Genomic DNA, 17,553 nt, shown 5'->3' on the forward strand with positions numbered 1-17,553 from the left:
AAAGTATGTTTGAACGCTTTAGACTGAAAAATATTTCCCAGGGGGAAAAATTATGGAAGTACTGTGGAATTTTACTTATATGATAGAGAGAAATAAAACGAGTAAAATTAACAAGTAAAATAAAATTTTGCAACCAACTACTTGCGTTGGCTCTTATTGGCCAGATTCGCTTTGTGATTATATTTATAACTATTTATTTATTAAAAGTTAAACATTTATTTTTACAAATTATGAAAAATTTCTTGTTTCACCGAGTGCATATAGATTATAATAATAAAACACACAGACACACACGCACACAGACATTCATATTTATATATTTCTTGGATCATCTTGATTGACAATATATAAATCGATCTAAAACTGTCCTTATCGCATTATACAACTCCTTTAACAAAAACATCATTTGCATTTATTAAAATTTGATGTTACGTTACGTTCTTATACATAATACATATTATCAAGTATTAAAATCGTTTACAATTAATACCATCGCCACATATGTGTACACCTACATATATGTATGTATCTATAAATGTATGAGTATATCTCTTTGCTGCGCGGATTAAATAAAGAGATGACAAGAGAGAGTGCATGGTGAAGTATTAAAATTGTTATATAATCGTTTGAAAGGAATAAAGATCTTTACGGCTTACATGTACACAATTTGTATGTTTATTATTGACAAGATTTTATAATCGGATGTTATCCGATGGCACTAATAAATTCGCGTTCTATAGGTTGGGTTCCTAACTGAGAGTAACCTCTAATCTTTTTATTTCTTTAGAAATCTCTATTTTCCGTGCCACTTTATCAAGTATTTCTTTTTCAGGATTTTTCAGAGAGCCAGCTTTGATTTTCTCCTCTAATGCTTCGATCTCTCTTACTTTCTTGCGCAGATTTTTTAATCTCTTCTGTGGATCAGCTGTTGCTTTTTGCGAAGTCTCTGCATTGTCCTTAATTATAGTGTTTGTTATAATTGGTTTCGCAGTGTACAATGACTTATCATTGTGAGCTGGAACAGCTTTAGGAAATTCAGGCTCTGCGGTCGTCATGTTAGACAGTCCTTCGGTTAATGCCTTCAAGGTAATCGATTCGCCAGCCTTAGATTTGCTTTTCTTCTTCTTCTTTTTGGACCCTTCTTGAGTTTTCGCTTGTGTCCCAGGTGTTGCTTTGTTTTTTGCTGCTAGAGCTTCTTGTTTTGCTTTATGTTCCGCTATAAATTCCGGACTGGCACCCACAGGATATAAAGGTTTCTTTATCAGTTGTTTCCCTTTGCTTTCATATCTGCAAATGATATTGTAGACAACGCTTCGACATTATACGCACAATTGTTGCAAAAGATAGATAATACGGATAAAAATATGGAAAAAAAAACTAGAACGTACAGTGGAACCTCCTCCTGAGGAATATATCCATCCTTTACACGTCTTGGCTTACGCCAGGTACCGTCAGGTCTTTGGCTTGCTGGGATAAAGGTGCCACCTGAGATAGTGATCATAGATCAATTGTAGCAACACTTTGATTATATATTTCTTATAATTATTTGAAAGTGAAACTCAAATAATATCCAACATATATAATCTAACTTGCACACACATACAGACACAAAACTGAATATGATATCATTCTTTTGATAAAGAACACGTACGAACGAGGATATTTTTAATATGAGTCGGAATAAGAACGATTTATTTAAATGTTTTGTTTGATAACCGCACGATATATTTCCCGCAAAAAAGCGTTTCCTCAATATGTGCAAGAACCATCTTGAAGAAACGTCGCAGTGTTTCGGGTTACGTGGGAAATCCCTTGAGATTGACTATCCAATTATAGCACATAAAAAGAAAACGATCTATTATTACACGAAATCGATCGTTTACACTTGTTTACACGTCCGATTAGGTTAGGTTAAGGTTAGAACCGGTAAATAGCGGGCCGAGTGTCCTCGATCGCGGCACGACACAACGCTAACAATCGACCATTACCTGACTCGTCCTTGATGTACGCCGACGCCATCGCTATATCTCGTTTATATAGCGTTTGTGAAAAATATATAAATAAATGTGAAAAATTCTCAACTATCCGCGTGCCATTCCGTGCGATTCTGGATCGCAGATGATTGTAATATCACAACGGTGAGTGCGACGGTAACGTCGGAAGATGGCGTTAGTAGTTACTGTTATAGCAGGCGGATTTCACCGAATCACGAGCGGTGCGTAACATCGGGTACCGACAGATGTCGCAAGCGTTCCATTTAGAACTTATCCGAATGGGCCTCGCAAGAACTTAATCGCGACGGCCCTTTCGAGAGCTCTAGTCACCGGGCGAAATGATAAGCAATTTTGAAGCGATTTCATCGGATGCTGTTCTTTTCGTGCGTGGATTGTTAAAGGGCGTCAAAGGTAAGAGCCGTGCTGAGTACACGTGAACGATTTTCCCGGCAATTCTGCAGGACGTGGCGGCGAAATCTTTCCCTCGATTCCCACGGTATTATCGTCATAATATGGCGTGCGGAACGAATTCGAATCTAAGAAATTTCACAAATAAATCGACAATTATATGAATTTTCAAGACAGCTGTTCCCGAATCTCTGCGTAGAAGTTGACGCGCTATTCTATATCGGAACGGGGAAAGACAAAAATAGGAAGGGTGAAGCTGAACGCTCGCGGAAACGCCTAGAACGAAAATGTCCCAGCGTCCGAAAGATGCTCCGCGCGCGTGGAACGAAATGTAACTTTGATTTGAATTATTACCTCAACACGCGCTACTTTTCGCGAATAATCGCGTGGGAAGTTAAAAGCTCCTGTCTATTCGCGCAGTTTTCGCGCAAGATGCATGATAGTTTCGCAGGATAAATAATTCGTCGCTTTGGTGTACGTAGTAATGAAAGAAGAGAGAGAGAGAGAGCGGACACAGCGACGCCGACTCGAGAAACAGCGAATAAGTAGACGCGCAAAGCCGGGGGTTAGCCGCTGGTCTAGCCGGGCTGCTTCCGTATATTCCGGGGATGCTGCGCGCGCGCACCGGGGGTTGCGCTCCGGTCTCATCTCAGTTTCGCAGCCTCCCTTTCGCGGCCCGTGTCAAGTCCGCCGGCGGCTCAGCCAGATAGGTGTGCCGTTTTCCGTGTCTCGTAGGTTGCCCCAGGTAGCCCCGTCCGTTCTCGAGCGAGCAGAGAGCGATCTCACCGGTTCGTCATGCTCGAGCCGTCGCTTCGCTCCGGAAGAAAATGGAAACCGTAATCGGTACGTAACACCGATACTCGGTCGCAGCCACGAACCTCCGTCGTCGAGGCTGCACGACGATCGAACGATCCGCGGACGTTCAATCTGGCCCAGAACGGCCGGTTTCCCCGATACGTTGCCGCCTCGCACGCGTTGCCCAAAGGTCACCCCGGACACGGTAACGCGGAAAAATGGAAACGCGCACCGTGCGTTCGATATATAAGTTCAAAGGCTCGATATTCCCTAAGGTCAGGGGGCGACGTAGCGGATAACACGAAAAATCTACCGGTTACGAGGCCTGTGTGGCTGAGGTGTCTCCGCTTATGTAACCACCGCGATCGGTATCACCTGACGATAAGTTAAAGTTCACCGGGGTCACACGATGTAAATATATTGTGTCGAGTGTCTGTGCGTCCCTCCGTCGATGATGCGTTTTCCGCGATCAATCCGACGTGCTTCGGCGCGAATTCGCAAAGCCGAACGCGAAATTTCGCGTAATCCGTCCGCGCGTGCTTAGAATCCGGGACGCGATGTGAGACACGAGTAAAACGCGAACTTCGGAGGTATGCCGTTAACGTAACGATGAGTTTTCACGGCGGATGCGAGGTGAAGAGTGTGATGCTCGCATCGCGGCGAACGGTGAGATACGCGTTAGCTGCAGCAGTTCTGCTATCGACTTTCGCCGATCAAAATTGTGCGCGTGTGGAGCCGATGAGAGCCATCGATGGGACGCTATTGCGCCATCGCCAATTCTACCATAACGTAAGCCTCCGCCCGGGCGGTCCAACGGCTCCCGTCGAATTCCAGTCGCGGATCCTGCCGAGCTTATCGAGGAAAAAGGATCGGTGATTCGCCAAAATGTCCAACTATATCGAGATGAGAAAACGGGTGATATCTCTTTGAGACGCGAGATGAGAGTCGCGTAACGTATTCCGAATCGGCCATTTCATCAATTTGAGTTACAAGCGACGTAAATATTTCTTTCGTCCGCCGAATCGCATTGGGGGAAAATGTCACCCTTCCGAGCTCCTGTTGGGAAAAATTCGACAGCGAGATACAATGTCGCATTCATCGAATGCAGCGCGATCAGTCGAGAGTGAAGGCACGAGCCTCTAGAAGAGAGCAGTGTCGTGGCGTGCTGAACGGCTTTACCCAAACTGCGGTCCTGGACCTTGCAACCCTCCCCCTTCGCCTCATCTTCCCCCTCCCCTTTCATCGGACATTGCACCGATGCAGGCGAAGCGTATGAGAAACGGCCGCCTCGCCAAAAGATGGGATCGTCACCCGCGGAAGGAGAAGGCGATCCCCGGCGCGATGCGCTCTCGCACATTGTGAAGATTCATCCTCGAGTTTTCTTGCTCTTTTCTTTCCAGGTTGCGATCTCTCGCGGAGCAAAGATAGACGACGTATTACATAATCACGCGAATCTCCAGGAGGATTCTCCTCCTCGTGAAATATTCCCAGGACTCGCTCGTAGATGTTACGCGCGGGCACATTGAAGGAAACACACGGCGAATAATGAAACTGATTATCCTGTTTAGGCGGATGGGAAGTCGTGATTTCGAGCGGGCACCGCCGTGACGAGGCCTCGATCGGACGTTTCGAGACACTCGAAATCCTTGAGAATCCTCGGGAAAGGCCGCGGCTCTCAGCTGCGCTCCTTTAACATCCGTCGTCCGAGTTTACTCCGCGATTGCTCATCCGAATGATATACTTCTCTTCGTGAAATATCGGACGCGAGATTCGATTTTCACTTTATCGGCGTAGTCTTGAAAAGAATGAGCGGAGGCGCCGCGAACCGTACAGAAGGCACGCTTAACGCTAGATTGAACCTTGCCTCTGCATACCTTGTCCTCGTTACATACAATGTTGCAGCGCGCTATCGCGCACTTTGCGGGACGCGAGTTCGTCAAACAGGCCACGGCGACGTATATATCGCGGCATTATGCGCGCTACATAGCGTATCGAGTACACTGAATACCCATCGCAATAGTTACTCCGTGTGTGCGTAAGATCGTCGCGGTGTGTCGCTTGCGTATGTATCGACCGGCATAATCGTTGCTTTACAGCCTCTATAAGACGCTCATGCATATATGTAACGCATGCGGTGTGCGCCACAATTTGTTTCAGCGCGATTGCCTACGGACGCTGCAAATCGCGACTGCGATGATATCCTATGTAATTTACGCTACGTCGTCTTTCGCGTCCTCTATCCGCCGAAACGCACGGTATCCTCGTCTGGGTTTCTGTATTCTCAAAAGTAGGCACCGTTACTCCTTTAACTTTTACCCGATATTATCTGCCCTGCGCATTTTTATTTATTCGTCGATTATTGACCACGAGGTCGGGGTAAGAAAAAACAAATATATATATTACGCCGTCCCGCGTGCAAAAGTGGGTTAAAGGTAACGGGCGATTGGGAGATACTTTGAATTTTCAATCTGCTTTTCTCGACACGGATACACGGACACACTGTTATACTACACTGCATATGAGTCAATTAAATATACACGTGATATATAGCGTACTATTACCACGTCTCGCATTGTCGTGCACACACACACGCGTGCGTGCGCGCACATTAATTACAATCTGATGGAACTGAAGATAAACTTTTGATTAATTTCGATAATTTTAATTAAACGACAACAAAATATCTTGTTACAGTGACGCATCAAGATTCGCCAGAAAGTTTGCCAGGAGAATGAATTTCGTGCACGCAAACGACATTTATGATGGATCGCAGCGCGAATATGGAAAAGGCGGACGATAAAGAGGAGAGAAAGAAGCTCGAGTAAATACAGATGAGGCAGATTTCGGCCGTAAATTTTTCCAAAGCGGTTTATCTACTTTTTTAACGTAACCATCGGCAGCTGCCGGGGCGGAGATAAGCGAGCGGCGAAAATTGCAAGGGAGAGCTACGTTTGACAATGCGAGGGAAAGATCGAGAGAGATTTATCTCTCCATCGTCATATGCTGTGAACGCGAGCTTCGGCCGTTGTTGCTGCGGCAAAAGTGAAACGAGAGCTTTCGACTAGTCTGCTCCTTAAAGCTCGTTCCCAGTGAAATGGCGTGCGTGGGCGATTGCATGTACATGTACATATATTTGCCTGCATATACATGAAAATGTGAGGTTTGCGATACATTGACCCATAAACGAGTGACTTTCCGCGCATCCTCTGCGATGCCTATTATTACCACCGCGACGTGATCAATTCATTCGGAATCGCGATAAATCACGCCAGAGAGAGAGAGAGAGAGAGAGACGATGAGTTTGGCGGGAAAGAACGGAGGACGTGGATCATCCTTTGGTCAGTCCCGATTCCATCGTCCGAATCGATACGTCCGGCCGAATCTCTTGGTGATGTGATGCATCGGCGGACTCGAATGAAATGGCAGAAACGATGACACGCAACCATACGGCGTACGGTAAAACGACGGCGAGGAAGCTGAATCTCACGTCGATGCTGCCTTCCACCGTGGTCGCGGCCGCGATTAACGCCGAGGCGACGATTCCGACTAATCCGTCCACAGTGGTGACGGGCGATCCTGCAGCCGTCACTACCGTCAAACCGCACCATCACGTCTACAATGTGACGGGATACCTAGTCGAGCACGACGAGCTCGATCATAGTAAGTATACACGGGCACATAGTGAGCAAATCGCGCAGTATCGCGCGCTATCGTCAACATACACGGTCTTTTTCGGCGCGACGGGGATCGGAACGATTTCCGATAGTATCTCGGGAGGGCTTTCGAATCAATTGGACCGTGCCGTTAAAATCTCGCGACATTATTGGCGAAATGTCGCGCTACGGTTATCGGAGGGAAGGATCGCGCCGGTACGGGAAAAGTGATCACGGCCGCGTTGGATTCGCCGGCTGGTAAAACGGGCCCCGATTTATTATCGTGCTCTCGCTCACCGGGGGGAATTTCACGTTTAACCCGAAATATAATAATTTCAGGTATTCTCGCCAGCTTTTCAGACATACAAACCGTTTTACTCGCGTGCATATCGACGTTATTACCGCTGATCATCGCCTTGGGGATCGCCTTCGGCGTCAGGTATGCTAATTTCGCTCGTTGCGAGAAAGATACGGCATCCGTGGCGTCCCGGCGCGAGGAACGCCAGCCAGTTCTTCTCTAACGCGTTGTAATCAACGATAAGTTTCCGTAATATGTGTATCATTTGCGCGTTCCAGGCATGTGTGGCGAAAATATCGCAACGACCGGGACAGCGGGGATGGTTTGCCTTGGTACAAGAGCGCCTGCACCCGCGATAACGCGGTAGAATCGCAGCGTCGTCATTCGCATTCCGGAAATGTACCCGTTCAAGCCGCCACGAGGGTTCTCTCCGCGCAAGACGTAAGTTTCGCCGACCAGTGTAGTCTCTATTCGACAACAGCGTGTCCGCTCGATACGACGAGCATGAAAAAGAGAGAGAGAGAGAGAGAGAGCGGAAGAAAAGGGGGGGGGGGATCTAACGCCGTCGGGCGATCTTTCCTTTCTTCTTCTCCTCACCTGAGATATCAGATTATGCGATCGCATATTATCGAGCGTGTACGCGAATGCATCGCTCGATTGCAACAGGTGCAACACAGTCTCCGGCACAGGTGAATCGGCCGGCTGCTCGTGAGATTTCCCACCGACGCGGACGGTGCGGCACCGCGCGGAAGGGAATTTTTACGATCAGGCCGATGGAAATATCTCGTGAACTTTTAACGCCGGCCGCTCGGTTCACGTGTGTGTCCACGCTCGATTGCTCCGCGCAACGCGGTAACCAACGCAAATACCACCGGCCTTGGTCTAAATCCCGAAGCTGTGCCGTAATGGGATACGCGGCGAACATTAACAGAACTGCCCCAGATCGCGCGGCGACTCTGCCGTCTCGGCATTGTGTCATTGTCGCGGACGTGTCGCGGTTTCCCGCGTCGAGAAGCGCATAGCTCGAAAACTATGGACCAGACGCGTCGCTTTGCATTTAATAGCGAGCGTCGCCTCTTCGGCCCCTTTTTCCCGGGCTGAAATCTCGCTCCGCCGCGAAACGCACGCCGTATTGATAATAAATCCAATCGAAGGGCTCTGCGCTCGTGCATGAAGGCGGACGCAGCGTTTGGAGAACTAGGCGTAACGAGATACCTATGCGGTGAATTTGATATATGGAGAATTTCACGAGGCGCGCAGGAGCCAAGATCCTTTCTCGGTTGCGCGATTGCGGAAAGGAGAGGCACAAGTTTAACGCTGAAAATCGGCGCGTTACGATGGAAAAGTTATTTCCGACGAAAGGTGTCGCGGAGCAGGGCAGCTTTTCGCTCGGTGGCTGATCAATCTGCGCTCACGCTCCTGCGGCTTGCGCGGAGAGGAATCCATTAACTTAGTCTACCGAATTAATGATGCGGTGCGTATTGCGGGCGCGAGCGAACGCGTGCGGGTGAACATACATTGCGAGCGTATTGCACACGGCCGTGCGGCTCGCGTGTGTGCGTATGACTCAGCCAAAAATACCGTACGTCTGCTCGGCTCGGCGGGATTGACCTGATTTTAATTTCGCGCGTATGCAATCGCGCGATAACGGCATTTAGCTGAATACGTCGAGTTTTTGCCGATGCATAATTTATCGCAAATTCGCGGACTCGCCTCTCTATTCTTTCGGTTCCGTCGAACCCGCCGTCACGCGCGCGCGCGCAGATGCAAATCGCGGGGGGGGTCAAGAAAAGTGCAAGGAAGTGAGGCGCGCGCAGAACGCTCCGCGGAATGCGCCTCCGGAGAGACGCGGAGAAATCTTCCGTAGCGCGAACACTTAGGGACGATAACGCGGGTTAATCCGTAAATCCGCGGTAGGGAGGAGCCGTTTTGTAATGTAAGATATCGAGGTGAGGAATGTCGCGCGCGCGCGATTTCTCAAAACTGAAACCCCGGCCGAACGGAGAAATATTTTTCATTACGCAAACCCAACTCGGCGATATTGCGTCGTACGCGCCGAGCAATGACTGTAAGAAAGCTTTGCCCGCTAATGAAATATATTATACGGCTTTCTTTGTCACTCACACGTACATACGCATAGGTATATATACACGCACGCACACCATTCGCCCGCCCCAGCCGAAGTCTGTGGGGCAAAAGGGCATATGATGCATAAACACTGACGTTGGTGAAAGTTGCGTACGATGTTTGACTTCTGCAATTAAACCGGGCCAGCTTTCCATGCGCGGCAATTCGTTTCTTCCCGAGCGACGGTTTCATTAGTACAGCCGGGATTGTCCGGCTCTCTCTAATTTCGCCTCTCCCCTCGCTCGTTTCACGTGCGTTTGTCAGAAAATCGCGCTCGATTATTTCCGGTCTTCTCGGGGGGGATCGGCGAAAAGTCGCGCGAAATGTACGATATCGCCGAAATATCCATCTCTCGCGCAGTCGCCGCGGCGCACCGAGTATTGATACGGCATTTAATTCAACGAACTTCCAACGTATCGCCGCCGAATCGCACAGCTCGCCGCGTTTTATTTCCCGTCGAATGGCGGCTTCGTCCACGGAGAGACACTCACGGCACGGTTCTTGAGAGTCGCAAAATAATTATGCGAGAGTTTCACGACCGAAACGGAGAGATATGACGATTTCCTCCGAGACTTTTGCGGGCGTGATTCGATATCACGGGGATATAAATTGCTCGTTACTTTCGCCAACTCGTCTAATGCAGGCCTCGTCTCGTCGTTGTACGCGCCCGCCGAAATAATCGTTCATGATTGAGCACTCGTGTCGCATCTTAAACGAACGACCTCAAATCCATAGAATGAAGTGTACACTGAATGAGTATACGGTAAAAAGCGAGAAGCTGCATTCGCGCGCGCGAAAACGTTACCGGCTGGCAGTTTTTGCCGTAGGAGAAAATTTATCGCGCGAATCAAGGCCGGAGCGTGTACTCCGGAGCGGAGCGAAGCGGCGGTGCAACTTTCATTGATCACACGGCGTCCCTACGGAATAAAATGCACTCGAGAGCGGCGCGAAACGAAGCCGTGCAGCGAAGGAACGGATTCGCGATCGTTCGAGGCGCACACTTATTCAACGGAGGTGGAAAACTGGACTTAGCTGACACGCGAATATATGCATTTGAAAGAGCAGTTTGTGCAACGTAACTCGACACACTCGCGGGATACAATTCAATAACCGTGTTATTCCGAGCTCATTTCTTTTTTTTCGTTTGCTTTTCTTCCCAGAGTATGGAGGACTTTTCCGAAAGCATACGGAAGAGTCCGGTCGAGTGCTGCGAATTTTATCGGATCGGTCGATTGATGAACTCGTTGACACGCGCGCGCGCACACACACACACGCTGCATGTTTTACGATAGAATTCCACTAACTTTCGTTGTTATTGGCCGACGACACAGTCGTAGATAGTTTTGTCACCATGTTATCATATTGTTTAGTACCACTAAAGTACACTATTGCACGCGTCACACATTTTATTTTCACTCGGGCTCTGTTAAACTGTACCGTGCAATCGCCACCTAGGGAAATGAGAAAATGCGTTTTTCAAACTCGGAGAGATCAAGTGTTGCGGCAGGTAAATGATTTCAAGCACACGGAGAACATTGAGAACGTGCTGTCGCTTCGTAAGGTATAATTACGAAACGCAAAGGGACATTTCCCTCCGGGGAGAAGTGCGGCAAATATTCCGATAACGGATATTCGTGCGTGAATATATTCCTCGGATGTCCGATTACATTTTTAATCGTGCAGAATAAGATATTAATTCTGCGTCGGATTTATATTTCAAGCATAAACATCATACCCGCATCGGATTGTGGCCGTTGAAAGAGAAATGAGAGAGGGAGAATTTAATTCTCACGAAATATTTATAAACGAATATAACATAGAGAGTCGTTACATCGATGGTAGAGGTAGGCGATGATTAAGTGCCACGCGAATTATCGTCTTTCTTACTCGTCTAATCCCATCTCGATTACGTCCAAGAGAATGGTATCCGGAAACACGTATATATATATATATATATATGTATGTATGTATATATATATATATATATGTATATATATATATATATACGATTTCTCGGGTTTCCGAACAATCACATTCCCGTGAGAATTCCGAGCGCACTTTTCTTCTGTTTTCACGCCCGACTCGCGAGAGTTTTCACGGCGGTCAGTGAGCCGCCGATGTCGCACCCGCACTATTTTCCAGTAATAGTAAGCGCAGCGCTTGTCTATGTCGGCCGCTAGTTGCCCGCGTAGTACTCGGTGGTGGGGGGTACCGCGCGCCTTCTTAAAGCTTTGCGGTTTTTTCAAAAGCAGCGCGCTACCCCCACCGCGGCCGTTCCTAGCCCCCACCACCGGGGATCCGGCGTCAAAGCCGCGCGCGCGAGTAGTCCCGCGCCCCTCTAAATCGCACTTTCCCGTCCCGTCGCTGCACCGCCGCGACTCTCCTCTCGCCGCGCCGCCGTTGCATTCGCTCCGCGCGTTCCCGCATGCCTCTCGCCCACCCTGACCATGTTCGTATCGTCTACATTCTACGACTCCCTCCCTTCCCCCCCGTCTTCTCGCTTTTCTCGACGTCGTCGTCGCGGGACCCGCGCAGCAACGACGGAATTTTCGGCGACCAAGCGATATCTTAACGGCGTTTCTTTTTCCCGCGCCTTTCTTCGCCGAATAATCGTTTCATGAATTACGGTCCTTTCGTCAACTCTTCGCCTCGTCTTCCCTCCGAAACGTACACTCGCATTTTCTTTCGTCGGAGTGCTCGACTCAAAGAGCAAAGAGAGAAGGAATAAGCCTTTCGTCAATACGCTCTGAACACGGAGCTTTCGACTTGCGGAGGATCGTCGGATCGAACGATCGCTGGCGCTACGTGTGCAGCGCGAATGAATATGGCGAGATAGCGACGGAGTGCCGAGAAAGTGTGTCATTGTTTACGCATAGTCGGTTTACTCCGTACCCCGACTCGCTCTTTTAAGCCTCAACTTCTCTTGTTGGTTTAGCGTTGTCTCGCGATATTTTGAGATACGCGCCAAAGAGAGGCGATAAAATGTTAGATACTGGGAAAATGATTCATCTTCTAACCCGACGCTCGCAGCTCGGCTTTATTTATTTCCCTCGTCTGCGTTACAAACCGTCTCGTAGTTGGGGAAATTCCCGAAAGCTTCCCGCTTCCATCGGGGAATATTCCTCCGAAGGATCCACGTCGCGCGATGATTTCCCGAAAGTTCAAGCGGGGTACTTTTGAAAGGGACGCCTTTGCAATTGTCAGACGTGAGGCTATTGATACTCGAAAGAAAGAAGTTCGTTCTCGTCGTTAAACACAGCCGGATATTCGTCGCATTTACCGTTATCTCGGTAGGAACTTGTCGGTCCTAACTAACGTTAAGTCGCGCCGCGAGAAGCGCGATAACTCGCACGACGAGAAGAGAAGAAAAGCAGCGTATGCGCTACATACTTTCTCCATGAGTCACCCTATTTTTTCGTACTGGCTCAAACGGCCAATCGCATCTTGCGATCGCGAGGACGGAACGTTCATTCCGAACGCGGGCTATATATGCATGTTAAAAGTGCATACACATATGCACGCGGCTATCTCGCGGCGCGGAGAAAGCGATCGGTGCTTTTAAACCCATCCGAGCGAGGAATCGATGGCAGGCTTCTTGCGTGAGGACCGGCGAAAACTAGCCGGATCGCCGGCGGTGGGGAGGAAAGCCGCGGTGCGAAAATAAAATTTCAGCCGAGGGAAATGCGCGCGCGGCGCAGCGAAAGAGGTAAGTTGGGTCACTGGGCGTTAATGCGCCTGGCTAACTTTACTTTCGCATTGCTAGACTCAATTCATGCCAAGGCTGACCGGGTGCGTTGCCCTCGATTGCCCCTATGCCTGTGTGGCCACTGGTGGTCTCCCCTTCGCTCTTCGGCGACCGGCCGCAGCGCTGCTGAACGGCCGCTAGACGCCCGCCGCCGAGTAGAGAGTCCGCCTGGCTGTGCGCACAATGTTGCAAATGAAAAAGGGGCAAACGGGAGGAGGGAAACAACGAGGAAACGTCGCCTGGTTCGAGCGACGTTCCAAGATACACCGCTGTCACTTTTGCCATTGGAACAGAACGCCCGACGACCAACCGAAAGATCGAACGTGCGAAATCGACCGTGATAAAGAAACGTCTCGTAATTTCAAATAGAATCGCACGCATTTCCCTATCAATGAAAGAAACGCGAGCGAGCGCTATCCGGAATTTAATCCATTTCTAGATCATATTGCGCGGCCGATTCTTCGATATTCTCGCGTATCGCGTGTCACTTTCTCGATATAACACTCCATTCACCGCGGTACGTTTATTGACGTGGGTACTCGGACGTGCGCGCGCTACGTACACGTGTATCACGGTTGAATCAAATCACGGATCATTAATAGCACACCGCCGTCCATTATTTTGAACGGCTGTTAACGGCCAAGTATGAAGCGTTAAAAATATATCTGTACGAGTGAATCGTGCGCTGTGTCTCTTCATAGATACTAGCACGCGTCATAGGTGAATGTGCGTGGGATACGAAAACACGCGTCTTAAAAGCCGGGGAGAAGAGAAGTGGAAGAGTACGCTCGCGAATGTGCGCTAGGCGCATCAAGGATGAATTGCACGCGCGGTCAGAGATTGCGATCGCGTTGGAAGAAAAAGTCTGTCAGCCGAGGGCTTCGACATGTGCCACCTAGCGAGCCATCTCTCTCTCTCTCTCTCTCGATGCATTTCTGCGGATCATTCGTTCCCCGAGTTTAGCCAGGCTATCCAAGCTCGGCTCGCTTATTCGGCTGTACATTCGTTCTCATCGCGTTCGCTCAACACCACCCGTTTATTCGGCTGTACGTTCATGCACCCGTCTCTCTGACCATGCGCGCGGGTCCGTCCGACCGACCGGACCCGCTCGTCGCGTTGTATCGCGTCCGTGGGGTGGCTGACCTAACCGAAGGGGTCGTTGCACTCGTGCGCCTGGGTCCGCTTTCACCCCACCACCGTCTTTCTCTCTTTCTCTCTCTCTTTCTCCCGACTTCTTCTGGTCAGCCTCGCGCGCAACGGACCTATCCTCCCGTCACATCTCTCGCTTCCACCATCGCGTTGTGGTGGCCGCTCTTCCTCCCTTTCCTCCCCTCCTCCCCCGTCTTCGTTTTCTTATTATTATTCTCTTTCTTCAATTCCCCCACCGATTCTCTACTCTTATCCTACGTATTGCCCATTCCGCTCAAACCCTGACTGTAGTCCGGGTCTAAAAGAAATTATAGTTATTTACCACCGGCCCTTTCGGATAGTCGGTTATTTCGCGGCGGTCACCCTCCCCCCGCGCCCCGCCGCCCTCGTCCAGCCGTTCCCCTCCCTCACCGAGAGGGGCCATCCTCTTCCTCTCTTTCTCCTTCTCTCTCTCGCTCGCTCGCTTTCTCTACCGGGCGTAACTCAACTTGGGAACTGAAAGACAACTTCTTTGGTCAATCTTTAGAGCGACGAGATTCGAACTCGAGGAAGCTCGGACGAGGGCGTGCGTGCGCGCGTACGTGTACATACGTTGCTTCGTTCGCTCGCGCGTTCTCGCACGCGTGAAATGAAGGAAAGGAGGTCAACGAATTAGACGGGAAAGTGGAGGAAGATAAAGTTACTACTGTTTCCGTTAGTACGTGAATATTAATACAAGCGCGTCCGCACAGTTCCGCGGCTGAGAGCGCGGGGGACACGTTGAAAATTGCGCGGCGTTGAAATCCGCCTGCTGCTTTCTTCACCGCGAAATCTTTACGTCCCGCGGAATCTTTCTGCTATTTTTCAGATAACGTTAACGATAACAAGTGTTCCGTGAGATGCGCGATACGCAAATTTCCTGAATTATGTACCGAGCGACATCGGGATTTTCCAACGCGGTACAGTTGCAAATTTAGGTTTTTAGCGCGGAACGAAGCGCAGTTATCGAATGACGTACTCGGTATGAAGCGATAAGACCCGTTGTTTGCTATACATTCGCGAGGCGTACCAGACTATGATAGAGATTAGCTTATCTCGACTACGAGCCACAAGGAGGTCTCTGTTCGTTTGCCAGCACTATGTCAATATTATTTCGCTGACCGCCGTTGTGCGAGCATCACTCCAAAACTGCAGCTTTATTCGTATCGCGTATCTGTTGGGAAAAAGAAGAAAGAAGAAAAAAAATCACCAGTGCTCGATTTTCCAGAAATAGCGATCGAAAGAAAGAAACACAACGCCACTCTTTTTCTCTCACCAAACTACCAACTATTGCGCAGATACATATCGCAACTTCAGCGAAAAATGTTGTCATTGCAAATTGATTTTCGAAAGTTACAGTTACGATGCATAGAAATATCCGAGCGAATTTTGCCAAGTTGTGCTTCTTACAACCGGAACTTTTTGACCGTCGTACACGTTTGGACGTTAAAATCGCGGTCTCAGTCGTGTTCTCTCGCCATGAAAATAGATGGACGAGACCAAAAGCCGTTCGTATGTACCGTTCACCGAAGTTGCCACTACTTTTTATCTGGCGTGGTTTTTATCATAAAGGTCAAACAAATTCGAATAGCCAATCCGTATCTTCCGTGACTGTCTTTTCTGAAACGACCGTAGGTCATAAATGTTGCATGAGCGCCCAAAGTGACTGACATTAATAATGTAAGCGCCACGAGGAAAAGAAACGCGGATGTGGTCACTTGGAAATATAATAAACGTCGTTAGCAAAGTCGATGGCTGGTTTGCCCAATGATTTCTTCCTTTCGGTATATTTGTTATTGCTACATTCCAATCGGTGACTCGAGACATGAGAAAAAACACAAAAGTCCCAAAAATCCAAGCTTCGCAGTATTACTATTTACTTCGATGCATCGTTCGCGATCACCTTTGTCTGCAAATCCAAGATCTTAGGATAAGATTTCGAAACACACACAGACGTGCTCGATTAACAATATTTTACAACTATGCGGTTTCCAGAAATGATAAAAGCTACTTAGCATAAATTATAGCAGTGCCGACAGCGCACGGAAATCATCCGATATGTGCAAATCGCATCGGGGAACCTTGAATCCTCCGAAGACGAAGTCGTCATTCCTCTTCCTTTGATGCATCAAACATTCGCAATCAATTTCGAATGACGCATTAGAGCCTGACCTCGACGACGATATCCGCGAAATACTGCATATGTTCGTTGATTAACCTTTCACATTTAGCTCCTACTGGTCATAAATGCAAGTGTAATTTTTCGATATTGCAATAGTGGTCTGTATGTGTATATGTGTATATATATATACACACACACATATATGTATAGATTGTCCTCCCCCCCGTAAAAAGTTAACATGTCAATATCCAATATAAAATCGATAAGTCAAGTAATCGCGACAAGTGACAGCCTTTCAGCTTACGAAAGCAGGTTGATTGCAGATTCGTTAAAACATGTGCTGTAATAAAATTATTTGGAGTTTCGACAGTTTGAATTTGCACGTTCACTATTGTTTTCGTATTATAATACGCTGCTTGATCTTGCATTGTGCGAGTTTAATTTTGTATCGACTGGTCTGAGAAAAGATATATATATATATTTTTTTTCTTTAAATAGATGCATATCTTTTTTCGATTTGCATTCGATTTGACGACCGGATAATGCAAACTTTGTTTACCGATTTAGACGCATCGTGATGTAATTCAACAGCGAAATATTTTCAGATGACGAAATAACTCAAGGCCGCGTCTATCTCGTTCATAACTACCTGCTTGTGTAGCCAGAGTCTATTGTGGTATAGAAAGACCGGAATCATTTTGACCGTCTGGGACCTCTAACGGTATCGTTAAAATATGCGTCACGAATCGAATATTCACGCCACTTTTGGTATCTCAACTAACGCGCGACTAACTAACCTCCTTCGTTCTGTTCTATTTCAACTATTTCTCCTTTCTCTTTCTATCGTTACTTTCCACAAATGGAATATACAAAAGTTCTAAAAGTAAAATGTCGCAATTTGAAGAAGCGCGAGCAAACAAATCGTTTTATCGTTTTTATCTTTTATCCCCGTTTTAAAAGTTAAAATACAAAACTTATAAATAATTAAATACTTTCCAGGAACTTGTAATTTTTCACAATAAAATATTTTTACTCCAACCTGTTTTTAAACATCCTAATTTGCATACATGCTGCTCATGTAAAGTGTGCGTGTGCGTTGTATTCTAATTTTAGAAGTATATAAGCGTAAGAATATATTAATGAGGACCGTATTCGATCAATGTCGATTGTTGAATTACATAAGAAAACTGGATAATTAAAAGAGCATTACTATGCTCCGACAATATACGGGTAGGGGGAGGGGG

The 17,553-nt window shown here is 47.9% G+C and overlaps 2 protein-coding genes across 4 annotated transcripts in view; one reads left to right on the plus strand and one right to left on the minus strand.

The window, feature by feature from the left end:
• Positions 1-659: 659 nt before the first annotated feature.
• Positions 660-11,409, minus strand: LOC106743523 (partner of Y14 and mago). Of its 3 annotated transcripts, none has more exons than XM_014617448.1 (4): positions 11,163-11,409; positions 10,580-10,726; positions 1,389-1,485; positions 660-1,287 (listed from the first exon to the last, which is right to left on the minus strand). In XM_014617448.1, exons 2-4 carry the CDS (start codon positions 10,626-10,628, stop codon positions 750-752), a joined length of 684 nt encoding a protein of 227 aa, XP_014472934.1. In that variant the 5' UTR covers positions 10,629-10,726; positions 11,163-11,409; the 3' UTR covers positions 660-749. The 3 variants fall into 3 exon arrangements, with proteins under 3 accessions (XP_014472934.1, XP_014472935.1, XP_014472936.1); XM_014617449.1 differs by lacking the exon at positions 11,163-11,409 and adding an exon at positions 11,107-11,121; XM_014617450.1 differs by lacking the exons at positions 10,580-10,726; positions 11,163-11,409 and adding an exon at positions 1,989-2,111.
• The window catches only part of LOC106743522, a 23,863-nt gene continuing 8,523 nt past the window's right edge, over positions 2,214-17,553 (plus strand). The window contains exons 1-4 of the mRNA XM_014617447.1: positions 2,214-3,245; positions 5,892-6,857; positions 7,190-7,289; positions 7,427-7,589. Of these exons, the coding sequence (XP_014472933.1) occupies positions 6,617-6,857; positions 7,190-7,289; positions 7,427-7,589 (504 nt within the window). The 5' untranslated portion in view covers positions 2,214-3,245; positions 5,892-6,616. The remainder of the gene's footprint in view (positions 3,246-5,891; positions 6,858-7,189; positions 7,290-7,426; positions 7,590-17,553) is intronic.

The sequence above is a fragment of the Dinoponera quadriceps genome, unplaced genomic scaffold (genome assembly GCF_001313825.1).
Source record: "Dinoponera quadriceps isolate SergipeBrazil2010 unplaced genomic scaffold, ASM131382v1 scaffold1069, whole genome shotgun sequence".
Taxonomy (NCBI): Eukaryota; Metazoa; Arthropoda; class Insecta; order Hymenoptera; family Formicidae; genus Dinoponera; species Dinoponera quadriceps.

Coding starts and splice junctions, on each gene's coding strand:
- LOC106743523 (XM_014617448.1), bottom strand. CDS start 10,628: ATGGTGACAAAACTATCTACGACTGTGTCGTCGGCCAATAACAACGAA. Junction 1,486..10,579: donor GTCGGCCAATAACAACGAAA/GTTAGTGGAATT, acceptor TCACTATCTCAG/GTGGCACCTTTATCCCAGCA. Junction 1,288..1,388: donor CCTCAGGAGGAGGTTCCACT/GTACGTTCTAGT, acceptor TATCATTTGCAG/ATATGAAAGCAAAGGGAAAC.